The 23,240-nt window shown below is 53.4% G+C and overlaps 5 protein-coding genes across 5 annotated transcripts; 2 read left to right on the forward strand and 3 right to left on the reverse strand.

The window, feature by feature from the left end:
• Nucleotides 1-41: 41 nt before the first annotated feature.
• PG986_009552 (uncharacterized protein) lies at nt 42-1,937 on the forward strand (the record flags this gene model as incomplete). The annotated part of the gene is made up of 1 exon (XM_066845774.1): nt 42-1,937. The coding sequence occupies one exon, from the start codon at nt 42-44 to the stop codon at nt 1,935-1,937; it is 1,896 nt and encodes a 631-aa protein (XP_066698172.1).
• Nucleotides 1,938-2,928: 991 nt separating this feature from the next.
• On the reverse strand, nt 2,929-5,286 carry PG986_009553 (mre11 DNA-binding presumed domain-containing protein; the record flags this gene model as incomplete). The annotated part of the gene is made up of 3 exons (XM_066845775.1): nt 2,929-3,881; nt 3,935-5,063; nt 5,116-5,286. The coding sequence occupies 3 exons, from the start codon at nt 5,284-5,286 to the stop codon at nt 2,929-2,931; spliced, it is 2,253 nt and encodes a 750-aa protein (XP_066698173.1).
• An 828-nt stretch (nt 5,287-6,114) lies between these two features.
• On the reverse strand, nt 6,115-9,216 carry PG986_009554 (T-complex protein 11-like protein 1; the record flags this gene model as incomplete). Its single annotated transcript, XM_066845776.1, has 1 exon — nt 6,115-9,216. One exon carries the CDS (start codon nt 9,214-9,216, stop codon nt 6,115-6,117), a length of 3,102 nt encoding a protein of 1,033 aa, XP_066698174.1.
• A 7,929-nt stretch (nt 9,217-17,145) lies between these two features.
• PG986_009555 (uncharacterized protein) lies at nt 17,146-19,898 on the forward strand (the record flags this gene model as incomplete). The annotated part of the gene is made up of 3 exons (XM_066845777.1): nt 17,146-17,894; nt 17,983-18,829; nt 18,888-19,898. The coding sequence occupies 3 exons, from the start codon at nt 17,146-17,148 to the stop codon at nt 19,896-19,898; spliced, it is 2,607 nt and encodes an 868-aa protein (XP_066698175.1).
• A 1,080-nt stretch (nt 19,899-20,978) lies between these two features.
• Nucleotides 20,979-22,211, reverse strand: PG986_009556 (26S protease regulatory subunit 8; the record flags this gene model as incomplete). The annotated part of the gene is made up of 2 exons (XM_066845778.1): nt 20,979-21,913; nt 21,977-22,211. The coding sequence occupies 2 exons, from the start codon at nt 22,209-22,211 to the stop codon at nt 20,979-20,981; spliced, it is 1,170 nt and encodes a 389-aa protein (XP_066698176.1).
• Between the last annotated feature and the right edge of the window lie 1,029 nt (nt 22,212-23,240).

Consider the following 23,240-nt stretch of genomic DNA (forward strand, 5'->3'; position numbering starts at 1 on the left):
TTCCCACCAATCTAACCATATCAGAAGCAGGGCAAAGAACGATGCACACAGCATCGCTCCCGTACCATGAGCCGGGCCTCGAGGACATCCTCATCCTGGCCACCTTCCTCCTCGCCCTGAACGTCGTCAACGCCGTCCTGGACCGGACGCTCTACTGCGGCCTCGTCGGGCAGGTCTTCGTCGGCGTCGCGTGGGGCACGCCCGGCGGCGGGTGGCTCGCGGCGCCCGTCGAGCGCGCCGTCGTGCAGCTGGGCTACCTGGGGCTGCTCCTGCTCGTCTTTGAGGGCGGCGCGTCCAGCTCGCTCCCGACGATGCGCGTGAACCTCGCGCTTTCGTCCTGCGTGGCGCTGACGGGCGTCGCGGCGCCCATCGGGCTCTCGTTCCTGCTGCTGGGGCCCCTGGCGGACGCGACGCCGTTGCAGGCGTTCGCGGCGGGGGCGGCGCTTTGCTCGACGAGCCTCGGGACTACGTTCACGGTGTTGAGTACGAGCGGCCTCGCCGCGACGCGGCTCGGGAGCATTCTTAGCACGGCCGCCATGATGGACGATGTCGTCGGTCTCGTCATGGTGCAGCTCGTGTCGGCCGGTCTCGGCGGCGACGGCAGCGATGGGCGGACGGACATCGCGCCCGCTGTCGTAGCCAGGCCGGTCCTCGTCTCCATCGCGTTCACGGTCGTGGTCCCGGTGGCCTGCCGCTTCGTCCTGCGGCCCGTGATGGCCCGTCTGTGGAAGTCGGGAGCAAAGCAGTCCCGGTTGTTCCAGCAGCTGCTCGGGGCAGGCCAGAGCGCGTTCCTTGTGCAGACGGGGGTCCTGCTCGGGCTCGTGGCGGCAGCGGGCTACGCTGGCGCCTCGGTGCTACTGGCTGCTTACCTCGCGGGCATCGTGGCGAGCTGGTGGCGGGACGAGCGTGCTGCCCTCCTTGCCAGCAGCTGTTCAGCGGCCCCGACAGAGCAGATGGTGATGGCGGAAGGAGACTCTGCTTTGCCTGTGGACTCACCCACGCCCACCTGTGCAGTTAACGTTCGTATAGACTCCAATTCGCAACAGCAACCGGCAGCCTCAATAGAGGCCAACGATAGTCGGGACATGTATCCTACGTACTACGGCGACTCGGCCGAGCGCATCCTGAAGCCTTTCTTCTTCGTACGTGACCTCCCGCTGTCCTACGCGGATTCGTATCATGAGCTAACAAGCAATCGAAAGGCATCGATCGGCTTCTCCATTCCCATCAGTCGCATGTTCAGTGGCCCAGTAGTGTGGCGTGGCCTCATTTATACGGCCCTCATGATCCTGGGCAAGACTCTATGCGGTGTCTGGCTTGTTCGCTTCCCAGTATCCCCCATCGGCTTCTTTGGAGGTATATACTCTTCAGCTTCGCGCACTGCCCGCGTGGTATTGCAAAGCATCAACCCAGGGAGGTTGGTTCATCAGAGACCACAGAAGGGTCAAGGCGAGGAGGCATCAAGCGTCACTGAAAACCAGCAATCACCCTCATCATCGACTGGACAGGAGGCAATGCCCAGTGGCCAGACGGACGAAACAAGCAACCACTGCGCTTCAGCAGCGGCAGCAACCTCGATATCCGCGCCGAAATCCAAGACACCTGGCCGGCCGAGGAAGCCCCTGTCGCTCTATCCTGCGGGCATTGTGTCCAGTGCCATGGTCGCGAGGGGCGAGATCGGCTTTCTCATCTCCTCGGTTGCCGAGAGCAAGGGGATATTTCGGAGTTCGTCGAGTTCCACCACCGCGACCTCGTCACCGGAAGAGGGATCCGAAATGTTCTTAATCATCACTTGGGCCATTGTCCTGTGCACGATGCTTGGGCCCCTTTGTGTCGGACTCTTGGTGAGGAGGGTGCAGAAGCTCGAGGGCCGGAGCGCTCAGGGCCAAGTCGAAGGGGACAGGAAGAATGCGCTTGGAGCATGGGGGTTCTCTTGAGCGTCCCCTGCATGTACCTGGGCGTCTAGACCCATTGCTTGCAAGTGATAGCAGTGACACGAGAACGTGATCAGGCTTGAGTACTTCCAATTCAGCTACGCCGTGACACAGGACAGCATGAGCATTGAAAGGTATTCATCCCACAACGGGCTAAGCATCCGTCGTTGACCTAAGATCATCGCAGATATTCCATCCGTCCCACAACCGGACGTGCATCAGTGACATGCAGGCATCCTACGACCACGAGAAAATATCTGCATATGTCGGCAGGACGTACACCAGTCTACTCTGCCGCCCTTCTTCGAGCATACCACGAATTGTTTCATCATCATCATCATCATCAAAAGACATATGCACTAATAATCGGAATGTTACGACCGGCGGTAAGAGGCAGAGATCCTTGGGAGCCAGAAGGCATTCCCTCTCATGCTTCCATAACGGCGTAGTTATATATGCTCTAGGGCACAAGATAGAGGATAGACTCGATTGGCAGCAGGGAACTGACGCAAAATTAATCGCGATTCCCTGCTCAAGCTCACCTACAATAAAGTGTGCTCAGGTACAATTTTGTTGAAGAAAAGAAAGAAAAAGTCCAAAATTCTCTGCGCCGAAGCTTGGTTTTGATAATCCAGACCTCGCCCGGCTAAACGTCGGCGCGGTGGCTGCGGTGGCTGGGGTTTGGCTTGGTGGGGTTCCTCGCGGAATCGACTCCTATCCAATAGCAAGTAGAAGTCCAAGCACAACCACATTACAACATGAGCTTCAGAATCACGGTGATTACGGGCAGGATTATTTATGACGGCATCCAACTTTGGTTCCTTCATTGACGGTAGCTAATCAAACCCTCGACTATTTTCGGAGGCCACATCCAGAGCCTTCTGCAAGCTGAAGTAACATCACTGCACTGCCCAATCTCTTCCATCAGGGAAAGGCAGTAGTAATCAAGCCAATACGTTTTCCCGTCGTCCACAGGCTAGACCAGGTCATCATATCAACGTTTCCTTGTCGTCTTACTCGCTGCCATAGTATCAAATGGGTCGTCGTCGTCGTCGTTCGATATCGCGTCATCGCTGATCTCTAGCGCGTTGGATTGCGACCCCTTCTGCGATGAGAAGTTGAGCTGCGTTTGCTTCTTGTTGCTTGTGGCTGCTGCTGCTGCTCGTGATGGCCGTGACCGTGTCGGTTGGGCTCTGGCTGGCTGTGATCTGGTGGCTGCCCCTCGTTTCGGCGGGGGTGCAGGTTCCTCATCGTCATCCATGATGATATCGTCATCTTCCTCATCGTCCTCGTCCACGAAAGGTCCTGTCTTACGTCCCCGTCCCTTGGCAGGTGCTTTCTTCGCTGCTGCTGCTTTCTTCGGCGCCGCCTTGGCCGCTGGTGCCTTGGCCGGTCGACCTCTCTTCTTCGGCACTGAATCTTCCACAACCTCGTCGTCTAGATCCATCTCCAAGTCGTCATCGTTCCCCTTTCTTGCTTTTCCCCGGCCAGGAGCCTTGCCTGATTGGACATTGCCATCCTGAGCATCCACGATTGTGATCACTCCCTCTTGGTCTTCCCAGTGACCCTCGAGATCTGAATCCCAACCATCGGGCTTTGGTTTGACAATTCTGCGTCTATTCTTCACTTCGCCGGCTCTGAACTGCTTCTCTTCCCTGGCTTTGATCTTTTGCATGACGTTCAGTATTTCCTCGTCTCCCTCTTGATCGTCGCCCAGCGACATCATTTGCTTGACTTGCGTGGTAAGCTGGTCATCGACAAACTGTTCCATTACGTGCTTGTCGTCTTTATTCACGAACTGGGTTACTGCGTCGTTAAATGGTGCTTGTGGCAAAATCTTAAGCGTCTGCTTTTCAAAATACTCAGTGACGAGACGCTCAACTTCAATGGCGTTGAGTCCCAGTTCGGCGAGGGTCTCTTCGGATATCTCCTCAATTTTCTCCTTGCCTAAGTTAAGTCAGTATCCAAAACACCATCGTAATAGGGCGGCATAAACATACGCTGGATGGTTTTCTTCTTGTAGAAATAGACAACATCATGAGTGTTGGCAACCTTCCCCGCAAAGCGGTTTGAGAAACGCTGGGGGTTCTCACAATCAAACTGGCCGCCTTCTGGCGGTGTGTACTCAACCTTTAAGCGGATCAATGGCAACGGCGCCTCATTCTGTTCTGCGTTCTCGCCCTCTTCCTGGTCCTCGTCCTGGTTTTCGTCGTGGTCCTGAATTGATCTCCAGTCTTCGATGGCCTCGGCGATCATCTCTTCAACAACTTCCATGAGCCTCCGCGTGATCTCTGACCGGTTGTCCTTCTTTTTGGCCAAGCTCTTGAACCTGTCGTCCTTCGCAAGTACGAGTTCTCTGGTGACGAACGGTCGGACTGTCTTGATGCGGTGTTTTTCCACCTTGAACTCTTTCCCTGTTACGTTGAGAATGGCAACGTGTTTTGCCACCGCTTCGCCGGGTACAAGGGATGTTGCTACTGATGATCCGGGCTGCATAACGTGGAAGCCCGTTTCGGGGTTGAGTGTGGGGTCGATAAGACATTCATGTTCGTGGCCCCATACCACCAAGTCTAACCATTCGGGAAGTGCATTCTCGGGAAGGTAGCTGGTGGCTGTATGGGCGTGATGGTTCTGGTGTACCGCCAACAAATTAAACCAATCGCTCGTTTGTACGTTGGGGCGGAACCACTTGACGTGGTGGTCTCGAAACGTCCTGTACATGCGCTCATCTCGTACGTTGCTTAGGCCGTACAAGGCAAGCTTTGTCGAGCCTTTCTGCAGGAGAACCGGCTTCACCGAGATGTTGTCCACCTCAGGGACGCGTCCGAAGTAGTTCACAAGACCAGAGACTTGAAGCAGGTCCAATGAGCAGTAATTACCATCTCCCGAGGGGTCGTCGTGATTGCCGTGGATGGAAAACACAGGAATGGAAATGTTGATATCCGGGTCTTCGTAGTTGACATGACTGAAAGCGCCATGGAAGACGTCGACTGCATCACTCAAGAACTGCAACTGAACGGGCTTCATGCCCAGGCAATTCTTCCGCAGGGATCTCATGACCTGGAACATGGCGGGCCTCGAAGGCTTGTTCTCGTGAAAGAGATCGCCGGCGAGCAGCACCATATCGACCTAATGACGAAAGATCAGCAGGAGCTACTTGGAACATGACGGAATGACCAACATCTTCCTTGCGGGCAAGGCGGAGGATCTCATCGAAGGACTTCCAGCTGTCGTCCTTCCGTATAGGATCCCGCTCGCCATAGCCGACATGATTGTCCGTAGCAACGAGGATACGGATCGTGTCTGTCTCTGTAAACACGTTCAGTGAGAGCCGTAAAAAGTAGGTTTCCATAGCCAGCTACTACCTGTAAGCTCGGAGGAAGCCATCTTGGCCTCCGATACTGGTCAATCTTCGGCGCGCTCGAGAGGTCTGGGACGAATCTGTTTATCGAACTTGGTGATCGGGGATGCACGAAATGGGAAGATCCATGAGATTTAATGTTGTCCAAAGTTCAGACCCTGCTCCAATATCTGCTGCCCTCGGGTTAGGCCAAATGACTTGGAGTTTGGGATAACCTTAGGGAATGGCGGCCGGCCAGTCAGCCACTCGCGCGTTTGTGGCCCACACTGATGCACGAACTCACGTGACCACTCTAAAGGCACCTTACGTCTGTACTTGGTAACTTCCAGGCAACAACCCTCGACAAGCCGGGCCTTCAATACAAAAACACAAGTCCATACATCACACTGTCACATCTACCCAACCTAGCACAATAGATTCGTAGAAATTTTCGAGCCATACATCGTATTTGTTATCGAATACAACCTTCCTTCGTGGTCATCGCTTCGTGTAATAGCAAGATTGTGGAAAGCCCAAAGCCCATGTCGTGAAATGCCATGCATAACCGCTTCTCCTTGCCGCTTCCCAGAGAGAACGAAAGAAAGATAGAGGAAGAGAGAAGAAAAAAAGACAGCCATCCAGTAAAGACACCTGGAAGCTAACCTGAACGCCAATGCCCCTTACCTATGCCCATGCCACCTTATGTACCAGAGGTCCCAAATATGCACTATACATCCTGCAAAGCGTAAGCCCGACCACAATCATGTGCCGCAGAACCAAAAGCAAACATTCCGTACAGTATCAAAACCATGCCATGCTTCTTCTTTAATACAAAGGGCTTCAACCCGAACTCGCGGCTTCCTTGTCGGCCTGATCAGCGACCGTCTCCCACCAAAGACCGTGTGCTTCTCGGTCTACTGCGCCGGTCCTGGCAATCTCTTCCACCATCTCCCTAACTCTTTCTACGAATTCTGGTAGACCAAGTCCTGCCAGTTTCTCGCCAGCAGCGCTCGTGGCCTTGACCTTTTCACTGGCAGATCCCGCCTGCAGCCTCGACAAGATGTGCCCCTTCACGCGAGTGAGCAGTAATCGCAGTACGGGTTCTCTTGGCTCCGAGTTCTCACGCTTCGCTTCGGCACTCGCGAAGAGGAGTTTTGTCACAAGCGCACGAATGTGTCCTTTGGTGGCTTGGGGCATTGAGCGGCCTGCTTCAAGAGCTGCCATGATTCCATCAATGGCGGCAGCTTGCTCCAAGGGTTTATTGCTGTCATCTAGAGCCTCCAGCACGGTGAAGATCCGCCCGGCTTCCGTTCTCCATGGAGCACGCACATCGCGCTTCAGCATGTTTTTGCATTGTAACAAAATGGCCCCGGCTGTCACAATCTGCAAGGTCTGCCGTCCCAATCTGGCACGTCGTTTGACATCCAAGGCAAGGGGCTCTGGGATGGTCGCCGGATCTGGCGAGGGCTGTGTAAATTCGTTCAGCAGCATCTGCCAATAGATCTTATCTGGGGTCGGCCGCAATTTGGGGTGGTTGACCCCCTCTGGGTCGCGACGCATAGCCTCAGCGTGCACTTTACCGCGGGCGGATCGCCAGGAAGCCCCTGCTCGTGCCAGCGTAAATGTCCCTTTCTCAAGTTCTTCTGCAAACCGCTTGGTCTCATATGAGGAGGCATGCTCAAGCAAGCTCGGCGCTGCTACTTGCATCATGTAGTTCGCATAGTCGTACAACATTGTGTCAATGAACGAGATGAGAGCTTCAAGGCGGTCGACAACGTTACCATCTGCGAGCTTTTTCTCGGCCAACTCTTTGACCTCTTCATCGCGAACAGGCGCGCAGAGTTTTGGCAGCAATGCGCCCATGGATGAAAAGAACTTCTCGTAAGAGAAGCTGCCTGCCAAGAATTGGCGCTGTGCCACCTCAGTATCCAGGATCTCCCCAATAAAGGTGTACATTGGCGAGCCATCCTTCACGAGATGCTGAAGGCGGTCTTTAATGTAGTGTGCCATGACGACGAGATAGTGAAACTCCTTCTCCTCGTTCCTCACACCGGACTTAAGATCCTGGAAGAGAGGGTCCATTCGCAGCTTATGCTGTTCTTGGAAATGCTGGAATTCTATCCGGTATTCCCGGTTCATTGCGAGCTCATGGACAATGACTCGGTTGTCGGGTAAGATGGGAGGGTATATCATATGAGGTATCTCGAACTTGACTTCCTTGCCCTGCGGCTTGCTCTGTGGCGTGGAAGGGGGCGTGAGCCTGTTCAGGCTCCTTAGAACCTCTTCCTCTGCTGCGGTGTGATCCTCCGCAGTAGAGCCATCGTGGCCAAGGGAATGCCCGGTGGCTCGTGGCTTCGTGTCTCCAGTTGGTTTATTGGCTGCACGGGCTTTTCGCGCATCGTTCACGGCGTCAACGATCAGCTTCTTGCCCTTTTGAGCACCCGCAAGACGCTTGATTCGGACCATCAGCATGACCTGATGGTCTTTGACGCTCTGCCGATATGACTCGGTAACATGTTCTTCTGTCCCATCCTTGACGGTCTGTAGAATTGCATCGAGCTCAACGAATTGCAAGAGCATGACTTCAATCAGAGCATTGGAGTCGCGAGCTTTCCATGCAATGAATGCATTGTGGAAAGTGGCATAGGCCTCTGGCAGGGCTCCTTCGAGCGCTGGGGGTGGCGTATAGTTGTTCAAATACGTGAGCCTGGACAGGATCGTCTCGAAAGAGATCAAAAGGTCTCGAGCCTTGCCAACGAGGTCCTGCAACTGAGGATTAGCCAGATCGTCACGAGGGATGGGTAGACCTTGTGCGGATCCAACCTGCTCCTGGTCCCCTTTGTTATCCTTGTTACTCAGCACCTGGGTGGGGTGGCCTAGTATTAGAAATGCGCCGAGGAAGGTTCGGACAGCGGCCATCTCGTTGACGGAACCTGCCTCGCCCTCCTTCAAGCCACATAGGCGGAGGACTTGCGCCGTAGTCATGAGAACCTTTTCCTCAGCAAGCAGCTCAACGACTTTCTCAAACGTGTTGCCTCTGACACCATCGATCGTTAATCCAAGTTCCGAGAACTGTTGTACAGCCTGTCTCCGGAGGAGGCCCCTCCACCACCACTGGACTTTGGACGCAGCAACCTCGTTGGTCATGGTGGAAGGTTCCTGGTCCTGGTCCTGGTCCCGTACGTCCGGTAGCTCATCGATATCGGGCTTCTTGGTATTCATGCTATGACCCCTTGACCGCTTCGAGGCATGTTTGCTCCGCAGCTCCTCCCGTCTCTTCTCTGCTTCAGCATGGCGCTCTTCCATCTGCAGCTTTAATTTACGAAGTTCCTTCTCCCTCTTCTCCTTGATGGACTCCGCGACAGCCTTGGCCCTCTTGACCTCCTCTGCGCATGCGGCAACGATCTCGGCCAGCTTGCTTTCCCTGGCTTGAGCAGCCGCCAACGCTCGCTCCTCTGAATTCGATATCTTTTGTTGGCCGGCCTTGGCCATCGCAGCCCTTAGTCGCACCTTTTCGGCATGAGCAGCCCTGTCGGCTAGGCGCGCTTTACGGTCCTCCAATATAGAGGCGCGGCGCAACTGCTGAGCAACATACTTGCTCTGTGGCCCATCACGGCGGCTGAAGCCGTGAGATGAGCGAGAGTGTGCAGACGAAATGGAATTCCTACGGGATGAGGCGGCGGAGTCCTTGCGACGGTTTTGGGTCGGACGGTAAAAACGAGCGGCAATCCGTGGTGGTGGGGTATACTGTCTTTCCTGGTCCTCTTCTTCCAGAGGGGGGAGAGTTCCATGTCCGAATTTAGGGCGGCAGGCAACGGGTCGCCGGTTGACTCTTCGATATTTCGGGACGGGTCGGTGAGATCTGGTGAGACGCGATGCATGATGGCGCGGGTTGGGGATGTTGGAGGGGCTCGCTACTATGCTGGTGTCCTCGGTGAACATAGACAATAGTATGCCCGAGGTGCAGCTGATAAAGATGACGGCGGATGCCAGGACTAAGAGTATCAGAGACCATACAACAACGAAGCGCAGAGAAGGCGCCCCTGTCGATCGTCAGGTTTGAGACCAACACTGTATCGTCCAGCAGGACTGGACGAGTCGGTCGGATCACGGGCCTCAAACAGAAGCAGTGACGCACCGAGCACGCAACGCGCGGCAAGCCACACGGTTCCGAGGCGCAAGATAATGATCAGAGGGTAAACGAACGTCAGGTATTGGATTTAGGCTCTAGCCTATGCGAAGAACGAACGAAGGTTTGTTGCGAAATTTGCAACAACGACAACAACAGCGCAACGTCCGGCAGAGTGACTACTACTTATTGGGAACAATAAAATGGTATCATAAAAGGTGAGAAGAAGAGAATGGAAGTGGCACGCATGGAGTCTCGTGCTGACGGGATGACGAACAAGTCCTACTTCAGGCGACAAGAGCCCTGCAAATTCAGAAGGCGTTGGGTCATCTGGGGACTGGAGTAGAGTAATTGGATCAGTCAATGTATTGTCCAGGGTACATGTAGCTGGGAGTCGACGTGAATCAATGATTGCTTGGGATGCAGCAAAGACACAAAGAGCGATGGGAGGCTGGGCGCCGGGCGCTGGGCGCTGGGCAGTTAAAATGGGCTCGCCCATTGTTTAATGGCGCAAACGGCAGCACCCAAGCTGGCGCTAGGCCAGTGCAAATGCACGCGACCATGTCGTTTCCGTTTTCAGGTCTTCAGCCCATTTGCCGTCCATTGATCCAGGCAGCCTCCAGGGCTGCTGGCGGCTTGCACTTGATGCACTAAGGCCGAGTCTAAACGACCTGAGAATCAGGGCTTTTCCAGCTCGAGATCGGATCCTCATGCAGCTGAAACGAAACAAGATGCGTGAAACAATTCGACACCAAGCAATGCGCCTCCTCGATGCACACTGCAACCAGATGCCAAATACCTGCCTTGCCTGCCTTGCCTGCCTTGCCTGCCTTGCCTGCCTTACATAAGTATCATGCACCCCAGAATTGTCTACGTATGTACGTATTGATGAATTGCATACATAGGTACTTACATGTACCTCTTTTTGAGTAAGGATCAATACATCCATCACAATGCCTGCAAGTATGTACCTGCCTACTGCCTACCCCAATGAATCGCCTCGACTAGCTCCGGCCCAATGCTTGATCATCTCTCGAACTTTCTACTCCTTTTCCTGCCTGCTGGCTCAACAACTATCGCACTACCCTCCTGGCCGTCCTGGAATCAAGACTCGGTGGGAGCAAATACCCTTCGACACAGAGATGGTGAATGCATCGCTGTACATGTGCATACCAACAAGCTTTAGAGGCATCTTTCAGTAGTATGCAAGCCAGGTCAAAAGGGTTATTCGATTAATCTCCTCAGTATGCAACAGTGATGATATGCACTAATTATAATAAAAAGTGTGAAATGATTTATACCTAGACAGATTTAGTGGTGTTATCCAAGTCTCAAGAATACCCGATGTTCTGTCCTGGTAGAGCGCAGAACGGCATACCATCTCCGTGAGTTAAAGGGGGTCGGCCGTGGTGAGCTGTCCCTCATTCATAAACAATGTCCTGCACTGTTCAGGAGTTCCCATGACTGTCTTATATGCTCCAAGAATAGCACTAGTTCGAACTAGGCGGACAGGTAGCCAGGAACTGCGCCTGAGACTGCTCTAATGGCATCATAATGTCAATTGAGTCCCGAATATACCAGGCAGCCAAGACGAGTCTTCCTCAAGACCATCGGATATACGAATGGAAAAGAGAAAGGAAGAAGCGCAGGACGTTTCTTAGAGACATATCTAATTGGGACCGAAGGATCCTCGATGTTCATCGTGTTGACACAAACCACGACAACACTCCGCTTGGAAATATGCATTCTCCGGAGTATAGACCCTGCAAAGTAGGTAAGGTTCAGTTGCTATACCCTGTCACATCACCACCGGGCGAGTATGGTCGGTAACGCAAGCACAGCACAGTAAGTTTTATAACATGGGGGTCGTGACCTTTTAGAGCCATGTAACTTTATTGGGTGTAATTGTCGATGAACAGAACCTTCACTCACCACATCAACATGAGTTGTACTAGGTAGTTACTAGGTATTATGAATCGTGGCAATCGGGTTCTTCTGGTCTCATCCATGTCAGTCGACTGCTCTCAGCATTGGAGCTCGGGGATGGGTCCAGATACCACCCCCAGCTGTCGTCACAGAGTTTTCGCCTTTGGTGCATAGCAGCACTCCGTTGATGTTCGATCAAGTTTGCCAACAGTAACCGCTTTTCTCACACTACGTGCGAACCAGCTATCACCGACTGTCAGATCAGGAAAGACCACCCGATATCTTCAGGGAGATACGTCAGCTGCGGTCCTCCGATAGAGCCTTGCCACGGTGGGGGTCACGTATCTCAGCGTGGTGCCGGCTCTCTCGCAGGATTGGTTATGCGTGGTGTCTCGAGGAACAATCGATGTCAAGAACCAACTCAGGTTGTGGAGCGGTCTCTGGTGATGTATTCAGCGGGATGAGTACCGGTAGAGCTTCGAAACGAAGAATTCCACGGTGTTGTTGTCGACGCGAGGGGTCAGAGGTTGTTGGGGTTCTTCCGTGCACGCCTTCTCAAGGCAAGAAACCTTCCGTACGGAAGAGACTGGCTACACCTATGGCAGCACGTCGTGGCATGGCGACTCGGAACAACCGAACTCGTTGGAAGTTCCCCCTTTCTCGCTCATACCACCTATGAAGTAGAGCGAGCTGGCCTGGAACTCAGGCTAAGGGCCTTTCTCAGGATGACAGAATACCCGTTGAGAGCCCTACTTCTCGGAAAGCAAGAGACAGCCCACCCACCCACGTAGCAAAGCATGAGCGTGGGTGTTATTATTTTGTCCTCCCTGTATTCTCAGCATCACTGTCCGGGTCTTTCCTCGTTCAACTTTCCCACAGCCGGAAACCCGCGATACCTGGACTGAAAAAAAGGACGATATCTTGAATGGCAACGGCGCGAAGCCAAGTCTGGCAAAGCATGCAAGGCGAACGCCAGCAAGGACGGAGGAAGCCTAGCTTTCTTCTGGGTGATGCAATGCAGTCCCGTGCCTGGCCAACACGAGACCCGTCACAATGATTCGACCAAGGCTGAGAAACGGCCCAAGGAACGCATGATGTTCTTCGTTGGGTGCCAGTGCAGGTTCATGCCAGAGGCCACGTGAATAGGGCCGAGAGGAATGGACTGTTTATTGCTCTCTTCGATCCCGAGAGAGCGAGAGCTCCACTCAGCTGAGCTGTCCGGCGCGGACGATGAAACAGCATCGATAACCTGCTTCCAAAGAAATCCCCGAGACGGTGTTTGCAATCGGGGAGCCCACAGATATACTCGATGTCGACACATTGGCGAGTAATTCCGACCTCCAAAGGACATGTCGTAGCGCAGGACTCAACGTCACAGTCCGGACTTACGATGGTGGGCCGACTGCCTCGTCCCACGTCCTTTTAACTGCCTTGAGATTTCGCCGATAGTCTTCCTAGGGCTTAGGATACTCGCTAACAATAGTCGAATGCGACTAGCCTTTTTCCATTATGCGTCTAGAACTGTTGCAGCTCTCGTCTATGCTGACAGCCATCTTTCCCACATGTAGAGTGAGCACCAATATTCGAGGATTTCGGGTCGGGGCAATATAGCGTTAGCAACCAGCTCACCGGCAAGCCCGGTGGTCATTGGCGAGCTGCTCGCAGCCGGTCAGCCAGTCTTTGCTTGGCCGCCCACGTTCTTCAATACAACATGTTTCCTTATTTATCCCCGTTGGCCGATAGCTAGCTACGTGCTAACACCGGGCAGGCCACACTTCGCTTGGGTTCGCAAAGCGGATTGGCCAACTGCTGTCGTAAATGAACCGGCTAGACTAGACGTCGACCTTGCATACGAGACAGCATAGGAATAGACACGCGATAACCCCCCCCGCATACGCAGGTATCCGGCACGGTCTCTTTAGTATGCACGATTCGAGGACACTGCTGCTATCCGTGCATGCATGGCGGAGGAAAGCCTCCCCAAAACCCTTTCCTCCGGAGGACTTCCAGCGGAACGGCAACAAATTGTAGAGAGTCCGGCTGTGGCGTTTTCCCCTTTCAGTAATAGAGTGTGCAGACTACAGACTACATCGTTTGAAGGAAGACAACGGAAGCAGGGAGGGGAGGTCACCAAACCTAGACGGACGAAATGAGAGATATGCTGCGTGACCTGGATGAGTGTGGCGATAAAGATCATGGGAATCACCGTCTCGCGCACCTGAATCCCATGTTCAAGCATAGGCAAATCGGTGGGGGCTGGGGGGTAGGGGATGGCCGACGCATTCTCCCTTCAGACTGTGTCGCCTCACGTATTGCGGATTTGGCATGAGCCGACTAAACACTTGGCTGCCTGGGCGCCAGTAGTCCCAGGTGTGTGTGTGTATTGGGAACATATGAGGATCATCCTCTAGATACTATGCATTCAAGCATTGTATTCCGTCAGTCAAGCCGTCAACACGTTGCGGAATCATAGCCACGGAATTTTTGGATGACGATCAATTAATCGGCGAGGTCCAGGCCCTCTCGTTACCAAAGGCCAAGAGCGCACGTACCCCTCCATCGCCGGATATGGGGTGCAATGTCCACACCGCCCAACCATTCAATTATACCCGGAAAGGGTTGGGTAGGTACTTAACCAAGCATGCGAACTGTGACGTGGTCGTGATGCATCTCTGAAGGAATCGGGAAGCATGGAGATGGAGTTAGTACCTGCCCGCGGACGCTAGAGTCGGGTGTCAGCCTTAGAACAAATTCGCTGCTCGGGGCAGTAGATGTTTGAAATGGCCGATAAAATCGGGTGTCTCCTTACAGACCCTTTGTTTCTCCCGTTTTTTGCAGGGCTTGTATATAAGCTTGAGAGTTGAAGATGAGAGGGAGATAGAAACGAGGCGGCAGCATACAATAGGGACTGTCTCAGCCTATGTTTCAAGACTGATCAGCTTGAGAGGGCCTAGACAAAATGTGGCCGCCTGTTTGTGGGGGCGTCTGACTACCTGAGGATGAGAGAGCATCCATGGATCAATTGATACCTGCATACTACTCTCAACTTTCCACACGCATCGGGAAAGATCCGCAGTTATACGGCCAGCTTGGGCTAGTCCTCACCTGAAGATGTGCAACGCTCGCCTGTCTGCCTGTCTGCCTACCGAGAGGGGTAGGTCGATATGGTTACGTAGATCGTCGTTGGTTGGTTTACAAAACTCGAATGCGATGGCAAACATACATGATCAAGGGACCTTTGTGAAAGGCTCAAGAGGGGTTGCTGACCGTCGATCAATCAAAGAGCAAGTCTTGTTACTTTCCTGCTTGCCTTTTATTCCACATTCAAAAAGACTTTAGGGAGGGGGTAATAAAAAAAGCAGCCGTCCCAGCCACTGCTGCTATCGAAGCTTTCGGCAAGTTGAATATAGGTCTGGCCAAGCCTCATGCGTGGGGGGTCTTGCCTGCATGTCGCTGTCGACGGGTTGCTATTCCATAGCGAACTGGTCGGATTTATCGCGTTGCCTTAATTGTGCCCCTCGCCGTCGACAACGGGTAGTTGACTGCGAGCCGGCCGGAACGGAGCTATCTTCAATTGATGCCCGGTCGAATGCATATCAGAAAGTACGTACAGCGCTACAGTCGCCTTCGAGGAGTTCATCTGATTCCTTTACGGATTGCCACTTCCTTATTTGTCGTTTGCGAATGGACTGTGACATTAATCTCAGGGAGCACCCAGTGTACCGGAATGATCGAATCTCGCCCACCAGCAAAATCCGCCCCAACTAAGAAAAGCTGGGCCGTAAACGATGTAAGTACTGTGCAGCCTGTGGCTTTCGACTGCAATGCCAAAGAAACGCCGGCATGGCTTGACAAGCAATTGGCACGCCCTGACAAAGTGTCTGGATGCGTAGAGTTGGTGCTAGACTAACGGGCGTTGCCCGATAACACGACTAGGATGCTGCAATGATGCTCGATTGATTAAACAGCGTCCCTCCCTGGAGCTTGTCGCCTGCTGCAAGGAAATATCCCAAGTGCCAGGCACAGGTTGTCCCTCTCGGACTTCCCATGCCTGCACATACTAATGAAACATGTCATCCGGAAAAGAAAAAAAAAATCGACATGACATAACGCTGGGGGTCCCTCTTGCGATATTGTCGGAGGCATCGCAACAAAAACCCGAATATGCGGTCTAGAGGGAATGAAGTGGCCGAATAAACAACGTGATGACTGTCGACTGCCTACATGTACATCGTACCTAGTTCCTAGGTAGTACGTCTTTGTGCTTTGCTGACTGCCTTCGATCCTTTTTGGCCCGACATGGTAGGGTTGTGTGTACTGTACCTATGCCTGACACATCATTCAAGGCAAGCTTTCCAGGGTCCAAAGTGCGTCATAGTTTGCCGCCTACCGAACCCGACCTCAGCGCCCAGCTTCTGCATTCGGCAAGGTAAATTCTAGCAGTCTAGAGTCGAGATACTTCCGGCATCCTCGCGACTCATGGGGCAGCCGGGGCTCATTCCAGAATGAATCAATCGCGGCGATGGAGATAGAGCAGGCAGATTAGCCCTGCGGACTTCGGTGAGATGGCGAGGGTGGCCCCGTTGCCCATGGCCCATGGGCCTTTGCTCCTCCCCCCACGGCTAGATGCAACAGCTTTCCTGTCACGATGACCTGGCCGTGCTGGCCGTGCTGGCCTGCTGGCGCAGGCTAGCTAAATACCGCCGTCCCATGTAGCACTACTTCCCAGAAACCCGTCACGCAATTGACCCCTGTGCCTTGTTCTCTCGATGCATTGCGCCGTTTATTTGTAGATCCTTACCACCCTCGTTCAGCTCCGCCCAGAGCCCTTGAGCCGGCGAATCAGGACTCAAGGACTCCATCTCTTGTTCATGTATGACATCTGCTTCTCTCTGGATTTCCCATGTTTCTAATCTGTCTTTCAACACCCCCTTTCCTATTCACGCTATTTTCAACAAAAACTCAAGCCCGTCTCCCCATTCCAGTGATCCCACCCTCCTCGCACCGGAGTCAGCCCCTACGCAATTGCCAGGGTTGCCAGGAAGATCGCCCAGGCCCAGACCGCATGGAATCTCAGGGTCTTCTGATAGACCCTTCTTTCCCCCTCTTTTCGTGTTTCGACCCTGTGCCGCTGTTTCCATAAGGAGCTGAGCTTCTGTGGCCACTTGATTCGGGAATAAAGTGCATTTACCATACCTTTGGCCTTGCTCGCTCACGTCCTAGCCGCCCATCTAGACCTTCTTTACTTTTAGTTGCTCTACCACAACCACCACCATCTACTCACCACCACCTTTTCTTCCGCCCCCCTCTGACTCTGACTCTGGGAATAGTCACGCAGGCCACAAATCGCCATTTTGGTTCCTCACTAGTATTGACGGTGCAGCTAAATATTCTTTCCGGGGACAGAAAGTTCCGGCGGGCATCACAACTCCCATTCATCAATAGACGGACAACTTGAAGTACTACTAGCATCACCACCATGTCTAGTCTGAAGTAGACGGCAGGTCACAAGCGACCTTTTTTTTCTCTTCTCTTCAGACGTCAGGAGATTTCGGGGAAGGAAAGAAAGAAAGAAAGAAAGAGAAAAGGAACAGTCATCATTTGGGGAAGTAATGGCGCCCAACCCAACCAATACCATCAACCACGATCGCAGCGCAACGAGCACGACGACGACGAAATCACCCACTTCGCATTATACCATGAAGACGTCGTCGAGGCAGCCGATGAGCTCGTCTCACTCTCACCCCTCGCACCATTCTCGCCACTCGCAGTCTAACTCGCAATCTTTTCGCACAAATAGGTCCACTACCACACCAATGACCTCACCGCGCATGCCGCACTCGGTCGGCCAACCTTACCCACCGTCGTCGAGCAAACTTTCGCCGGCCGTACCCACCGATGTTCGATCGCCCAGCCCGAATTATTTCGGGCTCAACATCGACCCTGCTGCCGATCCACGGGACTCGGCCGTTCTGCCCCGAGAGAACTGGAGCCCGCCTACCTCGTCCGTCAAATCGTTCGGGGCCGCGATCCCCAAGCAAGTGCCTCTCGATGCCAACCCCGACTTCGAGGCGTTCAGGCGCCAGGCCGACCTCAACAGAGGAGGAAATTCGTTCAATCTTGGCAGCGCCCAGTTCGCTCCTATGCTGCCGCCGACCTCGTTGAGGCCTAGGCCGCCCCCACGACGAGCGACCAATCAGAGTGAAGTTGAAGTGTCGCGGCCTCCCTTGGGCCGCTCCCGCGAGACCACTGGCAGCCGCATGGATGTTGACTCGGAGAGCTTGCACGACTCCGCCTACGTCTCCTCGGACTCTAAGCGGAACTCAGAGATCTCTCTGAATGCGCCTTCGTTCTTCGACATGCCTACGCACGCCTCACCGGCGCAAACCGAGTCTCCTTTTGCACCGATGAGGCGCTCCAACCTCTCCAAAGTAGAAGATGCGCATCCGCGGCTTTCACTCCCCTCAGCACAAGACAGACCTTACTTCTCCAGGTGTTTCGCATCCTCGCTCGGAAACCTTGCCGTCAGCGCTTGCTGGAGCTGGGCCGAGCCTGCTGATGCCAAGTCAGCTCAAAGACATTCTTGAGAACACACCTCAAAGCGACTATTTACTATTGGATGTGCGAGTATCTACGAACTATGCCCAATCAAGAATCGAAGGAGCACTGAACCTGTGCATTCCTACTACTTTGTTGAAACGAGCCACTTTCAATCTCGAGAAGCTGCAGAAAACATTGCAGACAGAGGAGGACCAGGAGAAGTTTTCGCAATGGCGAAGCGTGAAGCACCTCATCATCTATGATGCTTCTTCTTCTGAGAAGCGTGATGCGCTATCCGCGATCAATATGTTTAAAAAGTTTACTGCCGAATCCTTTACAGAGAACGCGTATCTCTTGAGGGGCGGTTTCAACGCTTTTGCGTCGGCCTATCCTGACTGGATCGACCGTCGTTCGGCCGCTGAAAGAGCCGGCCGACCTGTTGCCTCCAACGACGGAGGACGACCTACATTTGCCCCCGTCATTGGAGGTGTCACGCTCCCCACCGCATCAAACGGCGCGAACCCCTTCTTCGGCAACATTAGACAGAACATGGACCTTGCCGATGGTGTTGGCCAGATGGAAGTCGCCGTGCCTGCGAGTATTGATGCCGACTCTCTGCCGCAGTGGTTACGTGACGCCACTGCCAAATCGGATCATGGAAAGGCTGTCTCGGACAAATTCTTGAAGATAGAACGCGAAGAGCAGGCTCGTATGAAGGAAGCATATTCCGCTTTCAACGCTGCCTCTCCCAGTAAAGCGAATTCGAGTGTCTCGCTCTCCGGTATCGAGAAGGGAGTAAAGAACCGTTACAAAGATATCCTTCCGTTTGATCATGCTCGTGTGGTCCTTCCAGGCAAACCAGCGGGATCTTGCGACTACATCAATGCCAGCCACGTCCAAGCTACACGAAGCAAGAAACGCTATATTGCATCCCAAGGGCCCCTTCCGGCAACTTTTGAGGTATTTACATTCCTCAGCCCAGCAGTACCGAAAATGTTCGCTGACTTTGTCTTTACAGGATTTCTGGTCGGTTATTTGGGATCAGGATGTTCGAGTTATCGTCATGCTCACCGCAGAATCGGAGGGCGGGCAGCTGAAATGTCATCCTTACTGGAACGACAGAGAGTACGGTCCTGTCAAGTTGAGACCATTGTCGGAGAAGAAGGTATCGCTGGACATCGATAAACATAAAACTACGCCTGCAGCCGCGGCGAGTCAAGCAGAGGCTGGGCGCCGCCGTGCCAACACGGCGACAGCCCTCGGTTCGTCTGCCCCTGCTCCGCCGGCGCCTGCGCAAGCCGAGACGCCATTTGTGGTTATTCGCAAATTTGCCATGTCTCACTCTGCTCATCCGTTCGCACCTATGCGGGAGGTTACGCACCTTCACTACCCGTCGTGGCCAGACTTCGGCGTGCCCGCTCAGCCATCACACCTTCTCGCCCTCGTGGAGCTGGCCAACGTCATGCAGCGCGCGGCCCTTCCGGTTGATGCTAATACCATCGCTGCGTCTGTCGCTACTGAACGAGGTGTTACGCCCAACTGGTACGACGAACCAGAGTCCGAAAGCAATCCGCGACCCATGCTCGTTCATTGTTCAGCCGGATGTGGCCGCACTGGAACATTCTGTACAGTTGACAGCGTGATTGACATGCTTAAGCGCGAGAGAATTGCATCGTTGTCGGCGAACAAGAGGAAAGATGATGACGGCGACATCAACATGGACGGCGTGACCGCTCCACACACATCGGCCCGAACTCCAGCAGCCCAAAACAGCAGTGGACCAAACAACGGTAACGACACAGCTCTAGACCTCAGTTGGGTCGGCAATGACTCAATTGATCTGATTGCGAGGACCGTGGAGGACTTCAGGAGCCAGAGACTAAGTATGGTACAAAGTCTACGACAATTTGTGCTTTGCTATGAGACCATTGCCGAGTGGATCTGGAGACTTCAAGAGAGGAGTAGCCAGATGGCCAACGGGAAAAGGGGCCATATCCGGAGTGAGAGTGAGGCTCCGGCCAGGAGGTAGTTAAGTAAGGTTGGTGGTTGGGGGCGTCATCGATTGAGCTTTAGGGATAAAAGAGAGAAGGGAACGTAACGAAGGGGCCTTCCACAAATACTCTTCTGAATTTGCCTATCTCTGCATTCCGAGGATGAACGATACATAGAAGAACAACGGGGCTTTTTTGGCATCTGTACACAGGTAGCATACGAACATCCACTTCGTAGCGTTACGGAGTGCGACGGGACGACTGATGATGTTTTGGATGGCGTTAAATGGATAAAGTAATTATATCATCGCATGGCTTGGGCTTCGGGCTGAGAGAAAGCGAGATAGTGCATGTGCTTGTATGCGCACGAGTGCAACAGCACTTCCACATGGCTCGCCAGGCTGCTAGCATGCTTGTAAAGAAAACGAGCTATTTATGCATCATCATCACTGTGGCCATCGGAGGGGAAAGAGTTGGAGGGATATTGTTGATACCAACGGAGTAACTGAGGTTAAATTGCTATACTTTCTTTCCGATTCAATGTGACACCAGGCATGTAAAATGATACCTCTTAATATGTTTTGGCGTATCTTCGTTTCGAACGAATTCCAGAAGAGCACAACTGGCCAACACCCCCTTGACTATGCAGTTGGGCTATAAATATACAGAAACTGGCACACGGCAGTTGGCTCTCAAGAGGCTGGATCAATCAATCCTCTGCGCCCCTATGTAGGTAGCATGGTAGACGACCGAGGCAAGTACTTGGTTGACTACATACACAGACCAGCTGTTACTCGGATTGAAAGGATGATTGGGCTCTGTAGGTGTGCTTGGTATATTCAGCAGGTTGCAAACCATGATGGACAGCTTCTTGATCGTGTGGCATATCCCTACCAGGTATTTGCAGGACTAACAGTGTCAACTACACACAAATAGATATAACGTCAAGGGTCCATGGTCATTATCAATTGGGACGACGTCAACTGCATAGCTCTTTTGATTGACGAAGCCGGTCAATCCCCATATGGCTCGGCCGTAGTCATCTCTAATAATTATACATGGTGCATGAGGCAAACAGACAGGTCGCCTCCGTTCCAATGCGAACCAAACCCCAGAGCTTACTTCCAGAACTTTTGGAGCGACACTTCTTTGTCGTCGTGCTTGTTCAGGATCTTGGCTGTTGCCAGCTCAAAGTCCTCCTGCGTAACATGCACTCGCCGCTCTCTCAGCGCGTACATACCAGCCTCGGTACACACACCCTTCAGCTCAGCACCCGAGCATCCATTCATCTTCTCGGCAATCTTGGTCAGGTTGATGCCACGGGTCAGGTTCATCTTGCGACTGTGGATGCGCAGAATGTCGGCACGCGCCTCCACGCTTGGCGGCGGGAACTCGATCTTCCTGTCGATACGGCCGGGTCGCAGCAGAGCGGGGTCCAAAATGTCTAGACGGTTGGTTGCCATGATGACTTTGATGTTCTTGGTGGGCTCGAATCCGTCCAGCTGGTTGAGCAGCTCCAACATTGTGCGCTGAACTTCGGAATCACCACCCGACGAGCCTTCGACACGGGAAGAACCGATGGAATCGATCTCATCCATGAAGATGATGGAGGGGGCATGCTCACGGGCCATGACGAACAGCTCACGCACCATGCGGGAACCCTCACCGATGTACTTCTGCACCAGCTCGGAACCGGATACTCGAATGAACTTGCAGTCTGTGTGGTGGGCAACGGCTCGGGCCAGCAACGTCTTTCCCGTACCCGGAGGCCCGTAGAGCAGGACACCCTTGGGTTGCGCAATACCGAGCGATTCGAAGAGCTCCGGGTGCTTGAGGCCCAGCTCGATGACTTCCTTGATCTCCTTGATCTGCTGATCGAGACCACCAATCATGTCGTAAGTGCTGTCGGGAACCTTCTCCACCATCATGAGGGACACCAGAGGATCGACCGAGGACGGGAGGATCTTCTCCAGTTTGTATGAGTCGGACAGCAGCGTCACCCGCTTGCCTACTGTGAGCTTCGCGATATCCACGGAGTCGGAGATGTCGACGACTAGAAATCAAGCTTGTCAGCACGATATGTAATGATAGTGATGTTCAGTTTGGCGCGCTGTACCGTATTTGCCCTCGGGATGGACCTTGACCAGCACCTTCTTGGTACCCATCACCTTGACGACCTCGCCCACATAAGAGCCAGGCTGCTGTAACAAGCCGAGCTCTTCTCTTAATAACCGCACTCTCGAGTTGTAGTCATTGCGTTGGGCTTCTAGACGGCGCAGGACAGCTTGACCCTTGAGGATCTCGAGCTTCATGGCCTCGATCTTGTTGGCATAGTAGTTGTCCAGAGCCATGGTTGCTGGCAGCTCCGGAGAGTCTGATATGTCCGGCAGATGTCAGAAATTGGGTGGTGTGCGGTGCAATTCGACGAGACTGGCAGTTGAGTAAAATGAAAGGGTTTCGGTCGGATCGTTGCTGTTGTTGATGCAGATGGCAGATGGGCGTGGTAGCTGCTAGGCTCTAGGCTGTGACGACGACGGCGACAACAGCTCGTTGAGCAACTGCTTACCTAAGAAGCTCGGGTCCCCATTGATTGCTAGTGCAATGCATGTGGCTAGAACATGTGGCGTATGTGGCTGGAAGATAAGCTCGGCCAGTACATAGTGAAACACCACACATCAATTGCACATGTTAGTACAGTCCCCGATGTTATTCAATGGATTGAAAAGAGGTAAGTACATAATGTACATAGTGTATTATTCCAATGGAAAGTCGTCCATGGGACACTTGAATAGCTAGATTCACTGTCATAATCATATGAACAGCCGTGGCAGAACACCTCCAGCTGGTTCCTGTGAACAACCACGAAACAAGTCACATTCATTAATTTCATTGGAATAATTCGGGGTCGGACTGTACTACGACATCAGCCTCACGAAAGCCGGCAACAGAGGTAACCCCGATGGCCCGGCCTTGCCATTCAGGCAAAGCGGATGCAGTTACAGTAGCACGCCAAAGAGATCTCGGGAGCCGCGATAGCCTTCCACAATCCAAACAAGACAGACTTCAGACTTCAGACTTCCGAGGCGATTGGTTAGTGAGGTTTCGAGGAGAGTCTATCTGCCCTTGCAACCGAGCAAACAATGCCGCAATCCGTTTATCAAGAGCCCAGGGATGCAAGAGAGTGGGCCGACTCGGCTTGGCGCCGCTGGTATTTGCAGTCTCTCGGTGTGTTGAATGCACAGTGAAGTCACCTGTTCTAGAGCTACCAACTAAGAGAACTCCCATGAAGCGTGCTTACGAATCCTATTCGTAGGGGAGGGAGGGGATGCCCCATCGTGTAACCGTTTGCAGTTATCCGTTCAGCCCAAGTCTGATCAGGC

This window comes from Apiospora aurea, assembly GCF_038362705.1.
Source record: "Apiospora aurea strain CBS 24483 chromosome Unknown utg000006l_segment0_segment0, whole genome shotgun sequence".
NCBI lineage: Eukaryota > Fungi > Ascomycota > Sordariomycetes > Amphisphaeriales > Apiosporaceae > Apiospora > Apiospora aurea.